At 34.4% G+C, this 23,411-nt stretch overlaps 2 protein-coding genes and 1 long non-coding RNA gene across 5 annotated transcripts; 2 read left to right on the forward strand and 1 right to left on the reverse strand.

Annotated features, from left to right (window-relative positions):
- The first annotated feature begins 1,210 nt into the window (after nt 1–1,210).
- Nucleotides 1,211–2,131, forward strand: LOC18038454. Its single transcript, XR_002904832.1, has 3 exons — nt 1,211–1,357; nt 1,456–1,518; nt 1,809–2,131. It is a non-coding gene; the product is annotated as an uncharacterized LOC18038454 (long non-coding RNA).
- Nucleotides 1,996–6,461, reverse strand: LOC18039021 (kinesin-like protein KIN-10B). The gene is made up of 13 exons (XM_006429019.2): nt 6,067–6,461; nt 5,809–5,977; nt 4,743–5,136; nt 4,416–4,621; nt 4,011–4,318; nt 3,866–3,929; nt 3,546–3,633; nt 3,123–3,403; nt 2,987–3,033; nt 2,870–2,891; nt 2,706–2,768; nt 2,572–2,610; nt 1,996–2,468 (listed from the first exon to the last, which is right to left on the reverse strand). Exons 1-13 carry the CDS (start codon nt 6,294–6,296, stop codon nt 2,397–2,399), a joined length of 1,983 nt encoding a protein of 660 aa, XP_006429082.1. The 5' UTR covers nt 6,297–6,461; the 3' UTR covers nt 1,996–2,396.
- Nucleotides 6,462–15,653: 9,192 nt separating this feature from the next.
- On the forward strand, nt 15,654–21,298 carry LOC18037936 (transcription factor MYB3R-5). Of its 3 annotated transcripts, none has more exons than XM_024181954.1 (9): nt 15,654–15,926; nt 16,314–16,495; nt 16,672–16,723; nt 17,069–17,126; nt 17,790–17,884; nt 17,977–18,080; nt 18,345–18,473; nt 19,026–20,099; nt 20,839–21,298. In XM_024181954.1, the coding sequence occupies exons 2-8, from the start codon at nt 16,347–16,349 to the stop codon at nt 20,044–20,046; spliced, it is 1,608 nt and encodes a 535-aa protein (XP_024037722.1). In that variant the 5' UTR covers nt 15,654–15,926; nt 16,314–16,346; the 3' UTR covers nt 20,047–20,099; nt 20,839–21,298. The 3 variants fall into 3 exon arrangements, with proteins under 3 accessions (XP_024037722.1, XP_006429084.1, XP_006429085.1); XM_006429021.2 differs by having other exon boundaries at nt 16,330–16,495; XM_006429022.2 differs by having other exon boundaries at nt 16,341–16,495.
- Nucleotides 21,299–23,411: the final 2,113 nt, after the last annotated feature.

Genomic DNA, 23,411 nt, shown 5'->3' on the forward strand with positions numbered 1-23,411 from the left:
AAATTTTTTTTAGGTCTCTTCGATTTCACCCTCCACCTGGCTCTCTCCTATTCTACGTACACATAATGCCCACTACGCACTGTCGAAAAAGCAGGAGAGGGACGTTACGTTTCACGGTTTCAGCATTTAATTTGTAACAAAACATCACCGTCAGTAATTCTAAACGACAGTATTTGTAACAAAACTTGGCTTTTAATTCACACATTAAATGTAGCAGTGGCTTTTCAGGCCAATGGACTACGGGTCCATTAGCACACCTATGCGCCCAACAATCTTGGGTGCATGGGTTCGACTCCTAACGCTAATACAATGTTAAAATTTAATTTTTTTATATAATAAAGATTTATTTATCTTCTTACATTATAAGAGAATTAATTTCTTTTTAATATTAATAATGAGGATGGATCTCTCTTTAATTTCAAGTGAGGATTGACATTCAGATTATCTTCAATTATTCAAGAAAGATTTTTTTTAATTATGAATATCAGTAGAGCTATGATAGTAATATATCAATGTATAAAAAAAAAATATAACAGTAATTTCTCACATTTTCAAAACAAACGCAACTCATGTACGTAGAGAGATCGGCGTCTTCACGTAGTTTACAAACGTAGTTTACAATGTGGACAACTATGTTATCTTTAATTCATCCTGTCATGATCAAAGGAAGTAAGAAATTCAATGACAATGATTTGATATTATAATGGGATATTTCCTAGACCCTTCTTTGATGACTTCGATGGCTAAAAGCAAAGTCATATAAATAATTTTTTTTATATATAGAGACCATACTTGTTCCCCTTAGTGGGAAGCGTTCACCATTCAAGTTCATGAAAAGTTGGCATTAAAATCACCGAGTCCGAACCTCTAATTGCATACGGTACCGAATGCTAAGTGGCACAAACGCGGCCCCAAGATAAGCTGCAAACGTAACTCTACAAGAGGGGTCCGCATTTGATCCATCTTGATCACGGTCAACTTCTATTGGACGGTCAGGAAAAAAAGGATGACGCACCAAACAAGGAAGACTCAGTCAACAAAGATAAAGAGGACCGGAGGCAAACGCGTGATCCATATCCCGTAGGAGGTTATAGATTTTTATTTTTTGGTTTTTGGACGTAAACCTTAGAGATAAGCATGGTTTAAAATATTGACACGTGTATGGTCAGCAACCGCCTTTCATCACTATAAAATCCAACTCCCGGGGATATTATTTTGTTATAGCGCTTCAGTGGTTTTTCGCCGTACATCAAGTATCATATAATCAACTGTTTGTTCCAATCTTTCATAAGAATCCGAAAATGGCTGGATCCGGTGGAAGTGTTCCTGCTCAGGCTACTGATTTCTCCTATGAAGGGTAACTATTTATGTTCATAAAACTTTTCTGTTATTTTTAATTTTTAATTTATTTTAAGCTTTTGATTTGCTAAAAAAAATCATATGGTGACGTTGCAGTGACAATAAGAATGTTATCGCCGAGAGCCTTGAAGTAGTTCCTGAAGTTGCACCAGAGAAAGTGTACGTGTCTTTTGTTTTTAATACGGGCAGAACACACACGTATATATATACGTGTATAGCAATATTTTAATCCGAAATTTTAAAGTGCGGAAAAATTCAGAAAAATATTTCAATCCGCACGGTTTAAGCGTTTTAAGTTTTAAATCTCTTAAATTCTATGGTTTTAAAGATCTTTTGAAATTTTTTCGTATTTTAAGATCCGGATCGCAAAAATTATATATATTTCCATTTGAATGAATTAGTTGTCTATAAATGAGTGATTTTGTGGACTCATGTGTGCACGGTTGCAGGAACGAGGGAGACGACAACGGCGGCTGCAAGTGCAACCCATGCAACTGCAACCCGTGTAACTGCAGCAAATGAGAGACAGATGCGCCATGCGGCCTATGGAATTAATTAACCAGCTGCCTGTTTAAAAGCATATATATGGATCTTTTTTAAATAAGAACTAATATAGAATCTAAGACCTATGTTTGCTTCTGCTTCAATGGCTTTCTTGTGAACGTTTGTAGAATATAGAATAGACTACTGTTTTATGTACGAGTCTCTGCTTTGAGTTATGTGGTTATATATATATATGAATAAATGAATAGTATTTTTCTTTTCCTGTTCTGATCATAGTGTTGAATTGATTCTTTGTCGGTTTCGCTTTCGGTTGAAGTTTAGAGAGTTCTACAAAACAGAACACATGCCAATTTGACAACATATTGTTTACATTGCAAAGTGCAAATCTGCGACTTGATATCAGGAATACACAATTTTTTGATCAATTCACACGATCTACGGCTGCCACCGTTAGAATATATGATACGGCAATTGATCAAAACCACACAACTGAATCCCACCATGTGAAACTGTTATGTGACCGACAACGTTTCTTAACAACTGGGAGTTGCGCTTTCTGGTCTATCGAAAATTCCTTTTGCGGCTTTACCAAACAAGTTGTAAACCTGTGAGAAATTTTTGTTTGTCAGATGTTGTTTCAGATCATTATCATTCATCTCTTTCAAGGCTGAATCATAGGGGAGTTAACAAATATTGCTGATTTATTACCTGCTTGGTTGAGAGCCCAATTTTCTCTAAATCACTCAGCTGTAAATGGTTCAGAATTCACTGTTTAATTAGTGTTACTGCATACAAACTATAACTCGAAAATTCTTTATCTCCAGAGTTATATATAAACTTACAGATTTTAGGGGGCTTGATTGTCTAAGCTCACATATGTAATCCGCCAATCTCTGTCCTATCCCCTGCACGATGAACACAGGAATGTAAATGAAAATTATATTGGATTACTCGAAAAATGATATTTATCAGCATTGCCATAACTGATCGATTAGCCTTGTTGTACCTTTAACTCCACGAGCTCTTCTCTGTAAATATAGAAAAAACCATTTGCGAATTTTAGTGTGCTTAATAAAAAGGCATTTAAGATGTGCAAAAAACAGCAATGGAAACAGAATTATACCTGCTGGCTGTATTCAAGAAATCAATGTATTCTTGCACAAGAGAGTTCTGTGTACATCAAAATTTTTAAATACGAGAACCACGAAAGGTATTTAAAAGAAATAACTATCATCAAGCTTTAGTTATATCTCTTATACCTTCAAGCGAATGCTTTGTGCACTGAATTTATCAAGTGGAGTGCCGATTGGTTGGAATTTGTTGGATGCACATGTTGCAGTGAATGGTGTTCTCGGAGTCTTTGGTTCAAGCAATGGGCAATGTTGATCTGTGTCTGATAGTTTCTCGAGGGGCTTTGTATTTGCATTGATATTGATAGGGGAGAGTGCTGTTCTGAGAGGACTTTGCGTCGCACTTTTCCTCTCAAAAACTGGTGATGCCTGAGAGTTCATGAAAGTTGCCTTCTCTTCTGATTGCTCATCTGCATCACATTTGAAATCTCAGAGAACCCCATATAATGACCAGAAAATATCCAACCAATTGAAATGGATCCTTTAATACCTAAAACATCAAATTTATTATAACAAATCTTTTTGAGGAAAAAGAATGTAGAAGCACCATACCAGGTAAGTGTCTTGGTGATGATATGGAGATAATTCCATCTTTACCGGCAGTTATTTCTTCTGTATCGTTGGCAACCATGTGGTGACTCTGCAACGATCAATAAATTCAAAACAATAAAATCTCATATAGCCTTTAAATTTTATCCTGATCGTTGGTAAACAATAATCCTTTTAAAATACCTCGTGCTAGGTCATAAGAGTCAATTTTCTACTACAGTATCATGCACCCTTCATTATTCAAATTGTATTATGTAGGATGATTTGATCATGGATTTATATAGATGTTAGTAAACAAGCATGTGTTAAGTTCTAGAACTTACCTCTGAGCAAGAATCACCAAGACCTTCATCAATTAATAAGTTCCTAAAAGGGACACATAAAGCCCTGCATAAAAGTAAAGCACTAAGTTTTGGTAACCAGATGATCATGCTGCATGACATAGAAGTTACTGCTCCCTTCCTATACCTGTCTTCAGCATTAGAAGCGTCCTGTTTGGGAGAAACCTTGACTTTTCTGCAGCTGTGATTAATGGTTTTCTTGACTGAACATACAGAAGTAGGAGTTTTGCTCACAATTGGAGTACCACGTACTGCCATTCTTTGTGCACTCTTTGTCTTGCCTTTAGATTCAAGCCATGCTCGCAGTTTTGCTTCCATATCAATTTTAACCATTGGAGTCTGAACTTTCTGGGCTGAAGGAAGAGTGTTTGAAATATGGCGTGATCTAGCAGCCAAGCTAACGGTGTGAACAGATTCTTGGTACTCTCCTGGATTCTGTTTAACACAAAAAGTGTATTTGAATTGAATTCTGATAAATTTATTGATGGTAGACCAAGATGAAAAGATGAGTGATCTAATACAAAATTCTTACCAGACAAGCAACCATCAAAGCGTGGCTTGTCCCTCCAAGAGAATCTTGCAATATACGGGTCAATTTGCTTTCTCTGTATGGAACTCGGGGTTTGTTGTTATTCAGTGCATGTATCACATTTGACAATGCAAACAAGGACTGATTGATCTTGGCACTCTCAAGCAGACGAATTCCTTCATTGCAGGTCCTTCTATTATCTTCATTGCCTGTTTAAAAATGATAAACTCAGAAAGAAAATAGGAGGCTACAAGCCACAAGCTAAGCCATGTACATAAAACAATTAGATATTCAGAAAGAGTTGAGCTACTTAAAAAGAGCTGAAATGACCTGCTAAATCTATAAGGTTCAGCTTCCCAGTTAACGCAGCCTTCGAATCATCACCTAGAAGGGTAGAAACCGAAATCACAAGCACACCATGGCTCCTACTAGAAACATCATTCAGTCCCGTGTGTGCCACCTTTCTTCTTTGGATTCCACGGGAAAATATCTCTTGAAATTCTGTCATTGAGTTAACAGGAACTCGAGAGAGTCCCTTGAGATGGAGTTGCCCATCCTTATCGTCCAAAATTGAAATTTCCTTGGTTTTGACTTCCAAAAGATCATAACACCTGTCCATGTAGACTTCATAGTATGAAATCTCTGCTGTGCTTCCTGTGCTCTGACAAATAGATAGAATTTTGGACATAGCCAATGGCATTAGGCCTGGCCTCTCTTCACTACCCTGTAACACCAATCACTGTCATAAAGTTAGTTTACATGATACTAGAAACAATGAATTCTATGAAACATTAAAGTTATGTTTGTTATTTAAATGTGAATAGAAGATACTACACTAGATAAATTAATCCATTTACAGGTATTTTTTGGATTGTTGTGATTCAACTTAAGTGTTTGATAAGCACTCATTTTTGCTTGGAATCTAGTGATTACCACCCAGACCGGCACATTTGTACTTGACAGTTAATGATTATCTCATAGCATCTGTGTATTAATCCCAAACTTACTCCAGTCTACTTGAAGTAGCCAAGCCAAATGAACCCGGAGACGATGATCTCTTTGAGTTTTCCACTACTTGGGAATAAAATTTGTAACTTATGGCCAAAAGAAATCAATAATAAGAGTATAAGACTCTCAAGAAGAGTTGATTTTTTCACGATTCAACCATCGAACTTATCAAATTTGTTCTATAATAGATGAAACTATCAACTGACACTTCAATTTTCTCTTACAGTGTATACAAAATTAACCACAGTGATATTAGTCCAGCCATTTGACTCACTTAGGTAGGTAAATTCCTCGAATTTCCAGCCACTCTGAATCATTCAATTTTCCTTCTAACCAAACAGAATTTCAGCAAATACAAATGGGTACCCGTCTCTTAATAGTAGCGTACCTGCATGGTATAAGTTTTGCCGCTGCCAGTAGCCCCATAGGCAAAAACGGTAGCGTTGCGGCCATGAAAGATCCCTCGAATCAGAGGATTCACTTCACTGTAAAATATTTTGCTCACGCTTTCATCCTCTTGGCCAAAGAACGAATCCAACTGATAGCACTCGCTTCGACTAAAACCGCAAAGAAAGGAGAAAAAAAATCATAATTAAAATCTAAGTTCGAACAAGAAATTAAAAACAAAAATTGCAGCAGTACTGACATGGTGTCAGGATCTTTCAGATAAACAGCAACTTCTTCATTGCAAGACAGGGAACCTCGATCAAGAACTGAAATACAACAGATTGAGTTTCCATTTTTTGCCGCGATTTCTTGAGAAAGAAAAGGGCGAACCCTAACGATCACTCTGACCTTGGAGGAGGTCGAAGTCGAATTTGGGATCGTTGATTTTGAAGGCGTGTTGAATGACGACGACACGTACTCAGTTTCCATCAGAGGTGGTGAGTTGAGGATTTTTAAGTTAAAGAGAAAGCCGAGATTTTGGGGGGGAATTTGTTTGAGAGAGCGATTTGTGTCAGTGAATGAAGATGATGAAAATGGCAACTTACAGAGAGAGAGTCTCGAGAGAGTTTATGCTTGCTGGTAAATTTAAAAAAGGATTTGACCGTTGGGACAATTTTTATGCGTTCCATTTGAATTTCGTTTTGCCGTTGGACGGTTGGGTTTTTGCCGGGCCCGCTCGGAGTACCTTTCAGGTGTTGCTGCTTCGCATCATCCATGATGCTGTTACTCTCTACTCTAAAATATTATCTCCCATTTTCAATATAATATAAAAATTTATAAATGACGAGGCGAAGTAACAATTACACTACATATTCAGTTATGAAAAACGTTAACCCCAATGGCATGTGAAATTTTACTTTACAATGCCCTAATGGCATGTGAAATTTTACTTTACAATTTACTTGCGTATACACTATGGAATATCAACTATGGTACTAACGCAGCTTCCCCACGAAGGGGCATATTAATATATTATGCATGTGAATCATTCAATGATTCTCATTTTCCTAAGTTAGAAGACATCACTTGAACCGAAGAAATAAAAGTGGCAAACTTTTATTTTATTTTTTTATTTTTAAAGAAAGTATGCCTTTTATAGAATTAACTTGAGCACAAATACATAATGTCCGTTAGAATTTAATCCAACCATAATACAATTTCCTTCTTTTGTAAGGCTAATTTAGCTAATTATGAGCTATGCTATTACAGTTCCTAGAGATGTGCTGAGCTTTGAAGTTCTGGAAATTCTTCTTTTTTTATAGAATTTCAGAGATCAACCAGAAGATTTCAGCCATACTGCAGTAACTGAAGAACATTAACTTTTTGAAGAACATTATTATGTAATGAACGTTATCCGCAAAAGAGATTAGTTAGACTTGCCCTAGTTGCCAAAATTACCATTTAATGTCCACCATTTTTTATGCTATCCTTAAATATTCATGATAAATATAAGGGTGGGGTTATTTGCACTCTAAAAATTACTTTAAAAACTATATTATTTTGTACACTCATATACTACTATTTTTTTTAAAATTAAGTTTTACCTTGAACACTCTTTAAAATTCAAAAAATATCCTTACTCAAACTATTTAAATTAATTAACTTTATTTACTAACACCAATAAAGTTATTCAATACAACTAATTTGAAGAGATTTTAATAAATTTTTACAAAAATGTAATCAAGTCCGTTATAAATAAATTATTCAACAAAAATATATTTAATTTTCTTTGTTTATTTATGTACGATATTAAATTTTGCACCGAGAACAACTTATAATGAGATAATAATAATAAGAAATGTTCCATAAATAATGAGTGCAAAAATAAAAAAATAAAAAAATTGATTTAATCATTATTCATCTATGTATTGATTAAGATGTTGGAAATAAAGTTAAAGTATAAGAATTATGTACATGGAATAATGAGTATATTATATGAGTGTTCAGAGTAATCATACACTATTAACTTGTAATAAATTGTCTTTAATAATAATTCATATGATGTGTATTTTTGTTTAAAGTTTTTAATGAAGTTATAGTGTTTAGAGAAATTTTTAAAGTGTGAATAGCCCTACTCTAAATATAATGATTCCATAAATTCTTTTTGAGTAGTAATAGAGTTATAATCATTTAACTGATATGATACAATTCAATTGGTTTGGTTAAATATCTATTCGTTCATATAATTTTTTTTTTATTTTATATTTTCATCCAACCAATAAATTTATACCACATTAGTTTGTATAAAATAATTTTATACAAACAATTGCATTTCTATCATTACTCTTTTTTTGTATATTTATTTTTTAATTATCATGCACTCTATCTAATTCTATCCAATCCACATTCTAATCCCACTTTAAAGGTTGATGTAAAAGACAAATTAAAACCCTTAACCTTAATAGAAGAATCAAACCAACTAGTTTCTTCTAAGAAATAATTGATTGTGTACTTATTGTAAATTACTTTGATACATAAAAAAAAGATAATTGAATATGATTGAAGTAACAATAAAACTATGAATGTAAAGTTGGAAAATGATGTTTGTACCTGAAGCCTCTTTTTTTTTTTTGTTATGAAATAATTATAATTATATGGTTCATCAAAATAATTTTTTACATCCCCACCAGACAACTCGTCATCTCCTACAACTTCCAATTATCTCATAAGAAGTTATGACTAATGCTCTATTTACTAATCATTTACTTTATTTGTATGGTTATATGTATATAAAAGGAGAGTTCATCTTCTTATTTGTCTCTAAACTATTATTGTGCCTCTTATTACTCTCTCTTATATTTTATGTGTTCCTAATTAATAAAAAAATTTAACATATTATCAGCACGAGACTCTATTAGTACAAGCAAAATATTCTATCTTTGGTTTCCAAAGCATTGCTTGCATTTTATATCAATTCCAAACAAGAATATATCTAATTAACCTTAATGATTATTTTCTTATTTTTATTGCTGCTGATCCTATATTTGTTTTGACTAAGTTGACATGTAACATGATTTGTAATGGTCATAATTGAGTGGTCGAAAGTAGTTTCCAACATTGTATCGTGCTTACATCTTCGATAAAGGCGATAAAGAGGCCAAATAAACTCATGCCTCCAGTGCTCCCAAGATCCAACTTAAACAAAATCGTAGCCGTCTTTCAATGCTAGAGTTTTCTCTTCCAAAAGTATAAAATTGCTTTGAATTATATATGCTCAATTTTCACAATTTTTTTCTTGGAATTAAAAATTTCACATTTGACTGTAAACTACAATGAAAGAAAATTAAGAATGCATCTATTAAAGGGATCTAGCTATGGTGCAACAGGTACACGATACTCCTCTTTTTGTCCTTTTTGTGCTGCCACCTTTAGATCTAACACAAAAGTAGTTTCAAGGGCAGCGATGTGTTTGTTTATTTATTAACAATGCAGTCCCTGATATTTACTGAAAATTAAGAAAAGTTAAAGTTTACAAAATTTTGTTCCAATATCATTTTTTTCCCAAATTCTCTCAACACAAATCACTAATCATCATCATTTTGTTATAATACCCACTTTTGTAAGTTATAATCAAGAGATCAAACATGCCAGATGCATCAAAGAAAATGAAAACTAAGACAGATTTTGAAATTTTGTTAAAGCTCTCATCTTTTATCATTTGTTAAAATATTCTTTTTTCCTAAGAAAAGAAACTCATTAACATAATAAGAGGAGTTTTACTGATATAATAATAATAATAATAATCATCATCCAATTATTAGAAAGCCCTAAAGTTAAATTATTTAAGGTGAAAATGGAGAGACACATGGAGGAGAAGAGGGGAAGAAGACACGTAATAAAACCTAAAAAATTTCAATTTACTTACACCTGAATTTCATTGTATGATAAATAGATTATGTGTACAAAAATATATCTGTGATTTTCTTTTATATAAAAAGTTCAATTCATTATTGCTTATATGATATAGAGCAAATGAACCTTCAGGCAACAAGGAAGTAGCTTTAATGAGAATGTCAAGTTTCTCTTATTGATTGCAATTAATTAATTATAGGTTTAATTGAAAATGGAAAAAATGGGGAAGAATTTAGAGATGAGGGTTTGAAGAAAGAGGAAAAATAAATTACTTTAATAAACTGTAAATATATAAGAGATTAGGGGTGCGTTCAAAAAAGACAAAAGAGGGGGTTTGGTAGATCAAAATCTAAAATTAAGAAGAATGTTAAATGCTACAACTGTGGCAAGAAATGGCATGTCAAGAAAGAGTGTTGGAACAACCAGAAGAAAAGAAAGGGCAAAGAACTTGAGTCATCAAATGCTCAAGGGTGTGTTGTAGCAAGTACCTCGAATGATGGCGAAATTCTCTATAGGGAGACAACAACTGTTTCAAAAGGCAGAAAACGGCTATCTGATGTCTGGCTCATAGACTCAGGAGGCAGGAGCTACCTGACACATGACCTATAAAGAGAATGATTTCACACATATCAAATTATCTAAGGAGGATCTGTATATATGAGAGATGATCATGCCTTGGAGATCGTTAGTATTGGTACAGTCAAAATAAAAATATTTGATGGTACAATTTGCACAATTAAAGAGTTACTATATGTCAATGACCTAAAGAAAAATATATTGTTTTTGGGACAAATGGATAATCATGGGTACAAAACTCATGTGGAGAATATAATTATGAAGATTGTTAAAGGAGCGCTTGTATTGATGAAGGCAGAAAAAATCGGTGCTGATCTATTCATGCATAAAGGAGAAACACTACAGGAGACTGATGCGTGTGTCGCATCAAATGGAGAAGAGTCAATGATGATGTGGCATCTCAAATTTGGCCACATGTCGGAATAAGGTTTGAAAATTCTCTCTGAGTGAAAATTGCTTCTAAGGCTCAAATCGGTAAGCTTACCATTTTGCGAACATTGTGTTACAAGTAAGTAACATAAATTAAAGTTCAGTAGATCTATTGCTAGAAGTAAATGCATTCTAAACTTAGTTCACTTTGATGTTTGGGAATCACCAGACATATCCATGGGAGGTGCAAAGTACATGATGGCTTTCATTGATGATTATTCTAGGAGATGTTGGGTGTATCCAATCAAGAAAAAGTCAGATGTATTTCCAGTGTTTAAAAATTACAAAGCACGGATGGAACTTGAATCTGGCAAAATGATCAAGTGCTTGAGGACAAATAATGGTGGAAAGTATACAGGCGGCGAGTTTCTAGCTTTTTGTAAGTAAGAAGGTATTTAGAGGCAGTTCACGGTAGCATACACTCCTCAACAAAATAGAGTGGTAGAGTGGATGAACAAGACTCTTACAGAAAGGATAAGAGCTATGTAGAGGACTGCTGCCCAATTCATTCTGGGCAGAAGTAGCCAAAACTGCCTGTTATATAGTAAATCGGTTGCCATCCACAGTAATTGGGCTGAAGACAACGATGGAGATGTGGATTGGAAAGCCAACTAATTACTCTTATCTACATGCATTTGGATGTCCAGTGTACGTGATGTACAATATCCAAGAAAGAACAAAGTTAGATCTAAAATCTAAGAGGTATATCTTCTAGGGGTATGCTAATGGAGTAAAAGAGTATCGTCTGTGGGACCTCACTGCCCATAAGATCGTCATCAACAGAGATATTATTTTTGTAGAAGATCAACTGCAAATGAGAAATGAAGATGATATCATGTAAAAGAAAAGTTAGAGATTGTACTAGTGTATGTGAAAAATAATATAGGAAAAGAAGATTCAGATTCTTCTGAAGCAGTACCAGAGCACGAGGAATAAGAACCAGTCGAGTTCGAGGTTCCAGAAGTTCGTCGGTCAACTCGTGAGAGACGACCACCAGTATGGCACTCGAATTATGTCACAAAGATCAATGTTGCATACTATCTTTTAACAGAGGATGAAGAACCATCAACTTTCCATGAAACTTTAAACAGTTCAGATGTTACTTTGTGGAAGACAGTAATGCAGGAAGAAATTGAGGCTCTACACAAGAACAAATATATGGGAACTTGTATCACTACCACGTGGAAGAAAAGTCATTAATAACAAATGGGTCTACAAGATCAAACGTGATGACAATGACCAAGTGGAGCGGTATCGTGCAAGATTGGTGGTGAAAGGATATGCTCAGAAAGAAGGTATTGACTTCAACGAAATATTTTTTCCAATGGTTCGACTCACGAAACGTCAGAATAGTCTTGGAGATGTGTGCTACATTTGACCTACATTTAGAGCAGTTAGATGTGAAAACTGTATTTCCTCATAGAGAACTTGAAGAAAATATTTATATGCTCCAACTAGAAGGTTTTGCTGAAAAGAAAAAGGAAAACTTGGTTTGCAGATTAAATAAATCTCTATACGGTGTCAAACAGGCGTCGAGGTGTTGGTATAAGAGATTTGATTCCTTTATCATGAGCCTTGGATACAACAGATTCAGTTAAGACTATTGTGCATATTACAAGAGGTTTGAAGATAATGATTTCATCATTTTGCTGTTGTATGTGGATGACATGTTAGTAGCAGGCCCCAACAAAGATCGAGTCTAAGAATTGAAGGCATAATTAGCTAGAGAGTTTGAAATGAAGGATTTGGAACCAGCAAACAAGATTCTAGAGATGCAAATTCACCAAGACAAAAATAACAGGAAGATTTGGCTTTCTCATAAGAACTACTTGAAGAAAATCTTGCGACGCTTCAACATGCACGATTGTAAGTCAATTTCTACCCCACTTCCTGTTAATTTCAAATTATCCTCAAGTATGTGTCCTAACAATGAAGCAGAGAGGAAGAAGATGTCTCGAGTACCGTATACATCAACAATGCAAAGTTTGATGTTCGCTATGATATGTACTAGACCAGACATTGCACAAGCTTTGGGAGCAGTCAGTCGATACATGGCGAATTCTGGTGGAGAGCATTGGATAGCTGTGAATATGATTCTGAGGTACATCAGAGAAACCTCTGATGTTGCATTATGTTATGGAGGATTAAAGTTTACTGTCAGGGGCTATGTGGATTTAGATTTTACAGGAGACCTTGATAAAAAGAAACCCACTACTAGCTATGTATTTACACTTGCGGGAGTAGCTGTAAGCTGTGTTTCAAAACTGCAGACCGTTGTGGCTTTATCTACAACAGAAGCAGAATACATGGCAACTACACAAGCTTGTAAGGAAGTTATTTAAATACAAAGGTAATTGGAAGAGCTCGAGTACAAACAAGAAAAAATTTCTGTGTATTGTGACAGTCAGAGTGCCTTGCATATTGCAAGGAATCCAGCCTTTCATTTCATGACAAAACACATAGGAGTTCAGTATCATTTTGTTCAAGAAATAGCAGAAAATGGAAGTGTCGATTTGCAGAAAATCCATACCAAGGAGAACCTAGCAGATGTTTTGACCAAGCCAATCAATATTGACAAGTTTTTATGGAGTAGATTATCTTGTGGCCTAGTAGAAACGAAAGCAACATGACAATGACGAAGCAGAAAGGATGATGTGAAGATTGATTGAGTCAATCAAATCTCCAAGTGGGAGAATGTTAAAGTCATGGCTGGCATCGCCCATCTAGATGGGCGGTGCCATGCTATTCAACACGGCCAGCCATTTTTAGTGGTGTCGTGTTGACTTATTAAAAAAAAAAAAAGAATCCAAAATTTTGGCTATATAAAAAGGGCTTCCCACCCTCATTTTGGGCATTCCATTGAGAGAGAATCAATTTAGCATTTTAGAGAGAGAGTTTAAAGAACTTGAAATTATAAGCTCTTATTATAGTGATTTGAGAGTTTGAGTATATTGTGGTTTTGGGTAGTGGGCTAAAATACTACAATACTTGTAATTCATTTTCACTAGTAAAATATTTTCCTTCTGTCTTTGCCCGTGGATGTAGGCTAAAAGCTGAACCATGTAATTTCTGGTGTCCCTGTGTGATTCCGTGTTTCATTATTTCTCAATTTCACTTTAGTTGCGTGTCTGCTACACCCATCAATTTACTAACATCTAATAACAACCCTATAATAGATCTTGCCACTATGAACATCCGTTGTCACTAGCGCTGACAAAATTTAACACAATCCTGTTACTCGACATGAATACAACACGAATAAATGGGTATGAGTCGTTAAATTTGACATGATTATTAAATGGACCGGGTCCGGGTTGACACGATTTTTTCCGTGTCGGGTTAGAGTTAAAGTTCTTGATTCATTTACTCGAAGAATTACATGATTATATATTTTTATTTTAAATTAATTTTTGGTTCTTATCATTAAAACTCAAATATTGGATATTATTATCTCTTTTTAACTAATTCACCATTATTTATACTTAAATATTTTGCGCATATTTTATGATAAAAATCATCCCATCACGAGTGGCAGGAAAAGTATACATGATGGATGACTTGATTTTATGATATTGGTATGTATCATTTTATTACATCTTAATATTTATGAAAATTTGTTTGAACTTAAAGTTCAAAAGAATAATTGTACAATGCACATTGTTGATCAATTATTGGATGAACTTATTGATTAGAGAAAGTGATTAAAATCACATGTAGAAAATATCCTAACATGGGTTGATGTCCTTGAAGGATGAAATATTGATATGAAGAATATATGAATGCTTGAAGCATGTAATAAATCAATTGGTGCAAACAACTAATTTTCCGAGAAGATGATATGAAAAATTTGTGAAATAATTTGGTGCTCCTAAAGAAATCATGTTTGTATGTACAACAAAATATTTGATCTACAATTAAATTATTGAATATGTTGCTTCTAAAGAGACATAATATATCAACCAGAAAATGAATCTCAAATACCCAGACGTAAATGATGTATACTTTACTAATCATTTACGTACGACTCTTCATGTCCTATAACTTTTCACTAAATAACCCTTCATCTCCAATAACTTCCACTATCTCATAAAAACTTACAACTAATGAATTATCTACTTATTAAACATTCACTTAATTTGTATAGTTATATGACTATAAAATGAGGTCTCATCTCTTTATTTGTATATACTTAAAATTGAATAAAAGTTGTCTTTAAACTATTATTATACCTCTTAATATTTTCAAATTCGTTTACTTTCTTTGGCCCAAATTGAGTCTCATTGGATGAATGTATCAGCACTCTATAAGATTTATTTTATTTAAATTTTACGTTAAAACAATCTGTTTACTTCTATTGCTTATATACTATTAATTATTAATCTTATATCAACGTCCAACCGTAATAAAAATGGTAATTAAGTTTACAATTCACAAAGTTTTTTAATTTATGAACCTTTTTAAAACTAATTTTTAATTATAATTCAAATGCAATTTTAATTTTTTTTTATGTAAAGTATACGTTATAAGAGAGAGCAGCTAAAATGAAATCCGCTATAAAAGCTTTTTCGTTTTTTGTTTACTTCCCTCGATCCAACGGTGCATATTAAATTAAAATATCACCTAACTGTTAATGCTCCATGATATGAACTATGAAGTATGAACCGTTGATTTCCCTTGATCTGAAGTCCAAGTCAACATTAATAACCAAAACCCCCCAACAATCAGTTGAAACGCATCTTTCCATTTAAAAACCCGACCATTTATTCCAATCCAACGGCTGAAAATAACCCGCGAACCTATCACCTCAGCAAATACCTGTTCGACATTTAACGTGAAGAGCCTTTTATAATTCTACCAACTTGAGTGCCGTTTGAGGTTCAAACTTTTGACCCCAACGTTAACTTGCTCCAGCTAACGACCGTTAACCTTAGGGTTTCAAAAACCCTCGAAAAAATAAAAACACATCAGCTTTCAATAACGGCAGCAAGTAACGGAGACGTCGGTGCCAATATATTCGTTAGACTTCCTTCATTTTGTTTTAATTAATTAAATATTTTTCTTTTACTTCTCTCTTCAACGGCCGAGGATTTTTCGAAACAAAAAAGCACTTCGGTTGTTTTCAGAAAACGTTTTTATTTTCTCTTTGATTCAACGGAAAGGGTTTCTTTTGATGAGTTCTAGTTCGATTCCCGCCATTTCTTGGTAAGTTTTTTTAGTTTCGGGAATGAAAAAGCCTTTTTTTGTTTTTGTTTTTTTTTCTTATCTCCAACTGTTTTGCGATCAAGTTACCGTTATTTTTTGAGCCGCAAGTAGCTCTGATTGGCTAAAAATTGATTTTTTTGGATAGTTTTATCAAAAACCCTAGAATCGTCTGTGATATTTTTGGCCTTTTTTTATTGGTTTTTTATTTGATTACTTAATTTTAAGATCTGAATTTTGTCTTTATACATGTGGCGGTGGTTTGGTTTGGGGAATTTTGTTCAAAATTATAAATTGTTAGGGTTTTAACTGATTATGATGCGTTAATTTGAGAAATCTATCGAGGGTTTTGTGTTATTTTCTTATTTGTTTATTCGTTTGTTGACCAAGATTTTGGGTTTTGGAGATGATGTGTAGAAGAAGATGGCAGAAGTGAAATTAGAGGAGGAGTGTTGTCTTGAGAATAAACAATTAACGGCTGCTTCAAGCTCGTCTTTATCTGAAGGTAGTAGTAGTGCTATTCTCAAGTCTCCTGGGGTATCTAGCCCTGCAACAACATCACCCACTCATAGGTAATTTTCGGTGAAGTTACCTTCTTCTTCTTTTTTTTTTTTTTTTTGGCTCGTTGCATCTGGTTATAGTTGTTGCAAATTGCTCTGTAAGCTGATGAAAAGATTAGTAATGGTTAGCGGTGCTTACTTTGTATTGGTTTGATTGTTGCAATGAATATTTTGGGATTAATTTGCAGGAGGACAACTGGACCGATCAGGCGTGCGAAAGGTGGTTGGACTCCAGAGGAGGTAAGCCTTTTTTCAATAGTTTACTTTTTGAACTTGTATGTGTGAGCAGTAGCTAGCCAAAAGTTGTTTGGTGTATACTAATTATTATTCAGCTAACCTTATTAAAGAGGGACGTCGTTAGGCACGTTGTTGAGTATTCTGATATGGAAATAGTTAAGCCATATTTGGTTAGTGGTTTTACAGCTTATTTTGATAATTATAGCTACGAAACATCGTGCTTTTAATTCTCAAGTGTTTGCAGCTCACATATATTATGTGTTCAGGATTCCCGGTTGCTTTTCTGTTTGCTGCTTGCTTTTTAGGTACCTCTTTGGCTTATGATTGACCATCTGCAATTTGTTACAGGACGAGACGTTAAGAAATGCTGTGTCAACTTTTAAGGGGAAGAGTTGGAAGAAAATTGGTTTGTTTCTTTTGTAGAAATTATTCTGATATTTATTGTTAATTGGCTGCTTTATTTGGTCAGGTTCTATTCTAAATATGTTAGGTCTCAAATTTCATTATTTCGAACCTCTAGAGGCCATGTCTCACCTTAGAAGAAATTATATTGAAAGGGATAAAGTATAAAAAGAACCTTTCTTTTGGTAGAACAAAAAAGAAAAATCAAAATAGATCGAGATTAAGAAAAAATTTCTTTTGGGTTTAACAAGATAGAAGACAATAGGACCTCAATCTTTTGATGCTCTTTCATCTCTCGAAAATTAGAGGGGGAACCCAATGCTTGTGGTGCATACAGATAGTTGATTATACGAACTCTTCCTCTTAGGTGTATTCTGGAGTGTGGGGGGTAGATCTGTAGCATCAAATTTACTATAGTTGGTGATATTCTAAAAGTGAAACTGAAGTTGGATGGAGATTGAAACTACCAAATAATTTAGGAAGACTGATACAGATAAATAGAGTAATGATTTGCTGTTTTTGTTTGAAATATATTGATGCTGTTTACAGTGTTTAATATAAGTTCTAAGTCTATTATTTTAACAAAAAAAATGAGTGGATGCTCAATTTGGATTTTGCATCATTGATTAAGGAAAGTTGTCTTACATTGAATACAATGTCCATGCAGCTGAGTTTTTTCCTGATAGATCAGAAGTGCAATGTTTGCATCGATGGCAGAAAGTTCTTAATCCGGACCTTGTTAAAGGACCTTGGACTCAAGAGGTTGGCACCTATCTGCTATATAATTTTAATTTGCTCCACTCTTTTTATTTGGGCTTGAGTTAACTTTTGTTTCCTCATTTTTTTGCTTGTAGGAGGATGATAAAATTACTGAACTGGTATCAAAATATGGGCCTACAAAATGGTCTGTCATTGCAAAGTCTTTGCCTGGCCGCATTGGGAAACAATGCCGAGAGAGGTAGCTTCTGAAAATGATTATAAGTTTAGATTGTTTGTCCATTCATGTTGTCAAAATATACCGGTGATAGTTGTAAGCAAGCTTAAAATGGCTGTTCTCGATTCCGTTTTTGTGCTATATTTGGTTAATTCACTCGTCATAACCCCGCAGGACGAACATGATTAATATTATATATTTTTCATTATTTATTCCTGCTGATTGGATTTCCTAAGTTTGGTTATCCTTATAAAGATAAAATCTGCTTATTAAGATAATCTTTTGCAGATGGCACAATCATTTGAATCCAGATATAAAAAAGGATGCATGGACTCTTGAGGAGGAATTAGCACTTATGAATGCCCACCGGATACATGGGAACAAATGGGCTGAAATTGCTAAGGTTCTACCTGGAAGGTATCGTTTTAATTTTTCTTAATGATATAAATTCATCTAGCACATTGTGGGCTATATATAATGTACTTGTTAAAAAGGAATGGTAAAAATATTTGACCGTGGAGAAACAGTCATGTCTGATAAATAGTGGTGCACAGCAAAGCTATTAATGCAATAGGTTGTTTCTTATTCGATGAATCAATTGCTGAATTAATGATTCATATTCTCACAGACATATCATGACTAGGATCAATTGAGGATCCAAAGAACTAGTCCCAGTAAAATTGAATTTTATTGCCAAGTACTTATCAAAAGACACAATTGTTTCATTACGAGACTTGTATTAAAGGTTTGAATGATTATGTACCAGATAATATCGTCTTCAGATTGACCAGAGATTCATGGGAGTAGTAATTAAGAATTGTGACTTGGGAAGTGTATTAGTTTACGTTTTAAAATTCTAATGATGACTTCCGGTGTGATTTTTCTCATTACTCTATGAACCAGTCTGATAGAACTTTCAGAGTATTATAATGATCAATGGTCACAGAACACGTGATTTTCTTTATGCAGGACGGACAACTCCATAAAGAATCATTGGAATAGTTCTTTGAAGAAAAAATTGGATTTCTATTTGGCTACTGGGAAACTTCCACCAGTTGCAAAAAGTAGCCTACAAAATGGCACCAAGGATACAAGTCAATCTACTGCTACTGAAAATCTTGTTTGTTCAAATAAAGACTCAGATTCAGCTGCACAAACTTCATCAGGAACTACGGACATAGGCAAGCCAGATGAAGAAGGGGGCAAGGATCGGTTAGAGCCCTCAGCTCTTGTTCCAGATATGGCTACATCATCAAGTATCCGTCCAAATGAGTCTATGGATTCTGAAGGTCTAGAATGTAATCCAGAGTCGCCTAATATAGACCTTACTTGCTCAGAGTCAATGCCGAGGCTTGAGAATTGTACAGTCAACTGTGAATTTGTTGAAGACAAAGTTACTGGGACGCAGAAGCAAGTTGGAACTCCAACTTATGGTTCTTTATACTATGTGCCCCCTGAGTTAAAAAGTTTTATTCTGTTAGATAAAGATACTTCAAATAGGCATTCTGTGCATCATGACTACAACTCTAGTCCCATTACATCACCTATTAGTTTCTTCACTCCACCTTGTGTGAAGGGCAGTGGTTTAAGTTCGCCAAGTCCTGAATCTATTTTGAAAATCGCTGCTAAGACCTTCCCTTATACTCCTTCCATATTTCGAAAGCGAAAGCCAGTATCTCAAGCGCAATTGGATGCCAAAAAAATAGGGAAGGTAGATGGAGTGTCTGGAAGTGACAGGTTTTGCTTATCTGGTAAACAGGAAAGCAATCAGAACAATTCCAAAAATTCTCGGTTTCAAGATGCAAGCCCCAGTGGCTCTATTGAGCCCACTGGAATGACCTTTAATGCATCACCTCCATACCGGTTAAGATCCAAACGCACTGCTGTTTTCAAGTCTGTGGAGAGGCAACTTGAGTTCACTTCCAACAAAGAGAAGGGTGATCGTAATGCCAACTTTGTGAAACAATCTGTGAAAGGAACTTCTCACTGATACTGAAGATTGTTTACATACAACAAAAAGGGGGGTGACCTTGAGCAGAAGCTGTAAGTATTAGTTCTAATTGTTATGTTCTAGATTCTGTATGCTTATTTCTTGTTCAAGCTACTATCAATAGTAGTAATTTGAATTGTTGGATTATGGTTTATGAATGGTTGAGAAACTGGGCATAAGCAAGGATAACATTTTGCCTACTTTAGTTCAACATTACTGCTGAGATCAAACTTATTATGATTTTTCTTCAATTCTGTTCAGTTCTCTTCACAATTACATAATGCTTACATGAGGAGGATACTTCAACTATTTTAAAGTAAGGTGTATTAAGTGTAGATGTTTGACTGGTTTCCTCCAGATAATTTCCACAATGTGGCAGTGGACTGCAGAGAACATGAAATAAAAGAAGAGTCAGCTAGGAAGTGTTTTCTTGTGAAAGAACATCTGGCAATGCATGTCCTCGTCCTGCCCTTGTAGTGGTAGCTGAAGCAACTTAGTGATATAGGCTTGTTAGAGTTGGATCTGTTTATCTAGAACCCAGTGTGAATCTAAAATGCTCCATACAGGCCCTCTTCTACCTCCACTGTGAATTACATTGTTTTTTTATTGAAATTTGGACCCGTATTTTTTTTTTTCTGGAAACACATGAGTTCTGAATATTATGGCTAGCCTCTTATACTTCTTTGAATTATATATTTTTGAATCTACACTGCATCAGTATGAAAAATTAACAAATGGTTTTTCTTTTTCTTAATTTTTAATTGATGTTTTATTGTATTTGTGATGATACAGGACCAGATAAATTCTTGATTCACGAACGGTCTCCATGGAATGGCAACTGAATTCTCTGTCTGCAAATATTCAATAGTGAAGAAGTCACACTTATCGCTGGTATTTCAAATCCTTGGACCTGCAGGCTATTATTTTGCCAACATGGCTACATCACTTGCAACGAGGCATGCGAGAAATTTTTCAAACCATTGAAAATGAAGTTCGGTAGCAGTAGGCTCCTTGTCTTTGTACAATAGAACTGATAAAATCCCGAATTAATTATTTGTGAAGAAATACTGAATGTAACAATTTTGTACAGAATTGCCTGAGAAGAAATCCTTCATCACAAGGTCTTACGTCTTACATTATTCTCTCTACTGTCACGCTGAATGTGAAACTTAGACCTTGATTAATTTTGGGTAGTACTTTTTTCTGATGTATGATCTCCTTTGAACAGAAAATATAGATTACTTCATTAGGATTCTTTTTGCAATGTCCATTATTTGATTCATGAATTGACTTTACTATGCCTAGTTGGATTGTTTTGCGGTAGACATATTTTATAATTTATATTGCAAACATGCGCATGATTTGGAGCAGCTAATTCAAAAGCAATTAGGGTCCGTTTGGTATTGTTTTTGAATTTGTATTTTCTAAAAATAAAAATGAAAATGAAAATGGTGTTTTGCAATGCTATATTTCAAATTTAAATATGCGTTTGGTATAATTTTTTATATCCTGTATTTTAAAATTGAAAACAGTAATATGCGTTTGATGGACACATTTAAGAGGATAAAAACAGTGAATATGTGTTTGGTAATATCATTTTCAAAAACAGTTTTTATTAAATATTTAAGTCATATTTATGAATAAAAAGCAATTGTTTAACTAATACATACACAACCATTCCACAAATAGTTTAAACAAAATAATTATAAAAAATTACACGATAATAAAATTTGAGTATCAGCATTAATTAAAAAATGTTTATATTGTCATTGTTTTTACACTAATTAAGATATTATAACACATGATTTAAACATAATAATTATAAAAAATTACATAATGGACGTCATGCATTACATGTATACTCATGCCATATTGAAATTCTATTTCCTATACCATTCATCTCTGCAATTCAGATTTCATATCAAATCATTCATTAAAAGAATTAAAATACAACAATATGTAATTTACAATATTCACATTTAATCAATGGCGAATACAGCAACAATTTAAGTTATTTACAAATCCAGAGCTTGGGACCATGCCCTTAGTATTGCTTGCTGCGATGGAAGGCCTTGCCTCAGTCTCACTTGCCATTGTGACTTCGTTTGGGTTTCAGGTGCTTTGTCGAATGCAATAACTACCTATGAAGTGAGGGTGGTTGGTAGACATCAGCCATCAAGTAAAAAGTGCTTGTTTAGCAAAGAAGATGCAAAAGCACAGCAGTTCCAAACATAACATAAAGCCAACACAAAACCAAATTGTCCAAAACACAGAACTGAAAATAATATATGGTATATGTATACATAGGTGCCCAGTGTATTTCATATCCAATCACAACCATTTTGCAGTAATTTCAACTAAGTATCTGCCATTTGAATTAATCAAGCCTTTTTGACAGAAGTCATTCTTTCTATCCTCAGACAACTCTATTTCAACCTTCAACTATTTATCTGCCACTGCACTATTTTTAGAATTATCATCCTTTATTCACCCAAATTCTTTACAACCCAAGTGAATTAAATATACTCAAATCTAAACAAGAAACCCGAATTCACCCAGGATAACATAAGATTGGGTGTAAATTAAAGCCCTATTTATATTTGATCAGTGCTTGGCGAAGCTTGGATTCTTGACGATGGTCAGAGGGCAAGACGCAAGTTATTAACAGCCCATGATAGAGCAAATTTGCTGCTCAGCGAAAAGTCCAGTGCCACTCCGATCTTCTTGTCCCCTGCCATTTTTAAAATTGATTGAGAACAAACTTCATGTCCTTGTCCATGCTACGAAAGTATGAACAAATAATCAATTCCAAAATTTTGGCATAAACTAAGGGAATCCACAATATAACATGCTTTAAAAAACAATTTCTCAAAATTATTCAAATAATTACTCAAAATTTGCTGAAATAAAACAAATACCAGCAAGAGAAAAGGCCGAGAGAGCAACGGCAGTCCAGGCGATCAAGACAGAGCAGCAGCAGCTAGACTGAGACAGAACAACAGTAGCTACGTGGAGACGGAGCAGCAGCGACCACAGTGGAGACGGAGCAGCAGCGACCACAGCGGAGACGGAGCTGCAATAGTGGCTGAGATAAAGTTGCAGCGATAGCAGAGACGAAGGACAACAGTTGGCACACCGTGAGAGAGTAGATCGGGAGAGATAAGGAGAGAGTGTGTGTTGTTGGATGAAGATAAGGAGAGAGAGGACAAAGATCTGCTGTAAGATCGAGAAAGAATGGGGGTGGGGGGGAGAGAGAGCTGTTGACGAAGAGAAACAGATGAGGAGATATAGCCACGAGCTCATGATTTTGTTTTTTAATTTATTTTTGAGTTTAGACTTGTAATATTTAGAGAACATGTTTAACA

Source organism: Citrus clementina, unplaced genomic scaffold (assembly GCF_000493195.1).
Source record: "Citrus clementina cultivar Clemenules unplaced genomic scaffold, Citrus_clementina_v1.0 scaffold_6, whole genome shotgun sequence".
Taxonomy (NCBI): domain Eukaryota; kingdom Viridiplantae; phylum Streptophyta; class Magnoliopsida; order Sapindales; family Rutaceae; genus Citrus; species Citrus x clementina.

Bases quoted from the DNA above. Each gene is read 5' to 3' on its own strand.
- LOC18037936 (XM_024181954.1), top strand. From the start codon at position 16,347: ATGGCAGAAGTGAAATTAGAGGAGGAGTGTTGTCTTGAGAATAAACAA. The intron at 16,496-16,671 runs GTAATTTTCGGT...ATTAATTTGCAG, and splicing joins ACAACATCACCCACTCATAG to GAGGACAACTGGACCGATCA. The intron at 18,081-18,344 runs GTAGCTTCTGAA...AATCTTTTGCAG, and splicing joins GGGAAACAATGCCGAGAGAG to ATGGCACAATCATTTGAATC.
- LOC18039021 (XM_006429019.2), bottom strand. From the start codon at position 6,296: ATGGAAACTGAGTACGTGTCGTCGTCATTCAACACGCCTTCAAAATCA. The intron at 4,319-4,415 runs GTAAGAATTTTG...TGTGTTAAACAG, and splicing joins CTTTGATGGTTGCTTGTCTG to AATCCAGGAGAGTACCAAGA. The intron at 3,034-3,122 runs GTATAAGAGATA...TGATGTACACAG, and splicing joins CACAAAGCATTCGCTTGAAG to AACTCTCTTGTGCAAGAATA.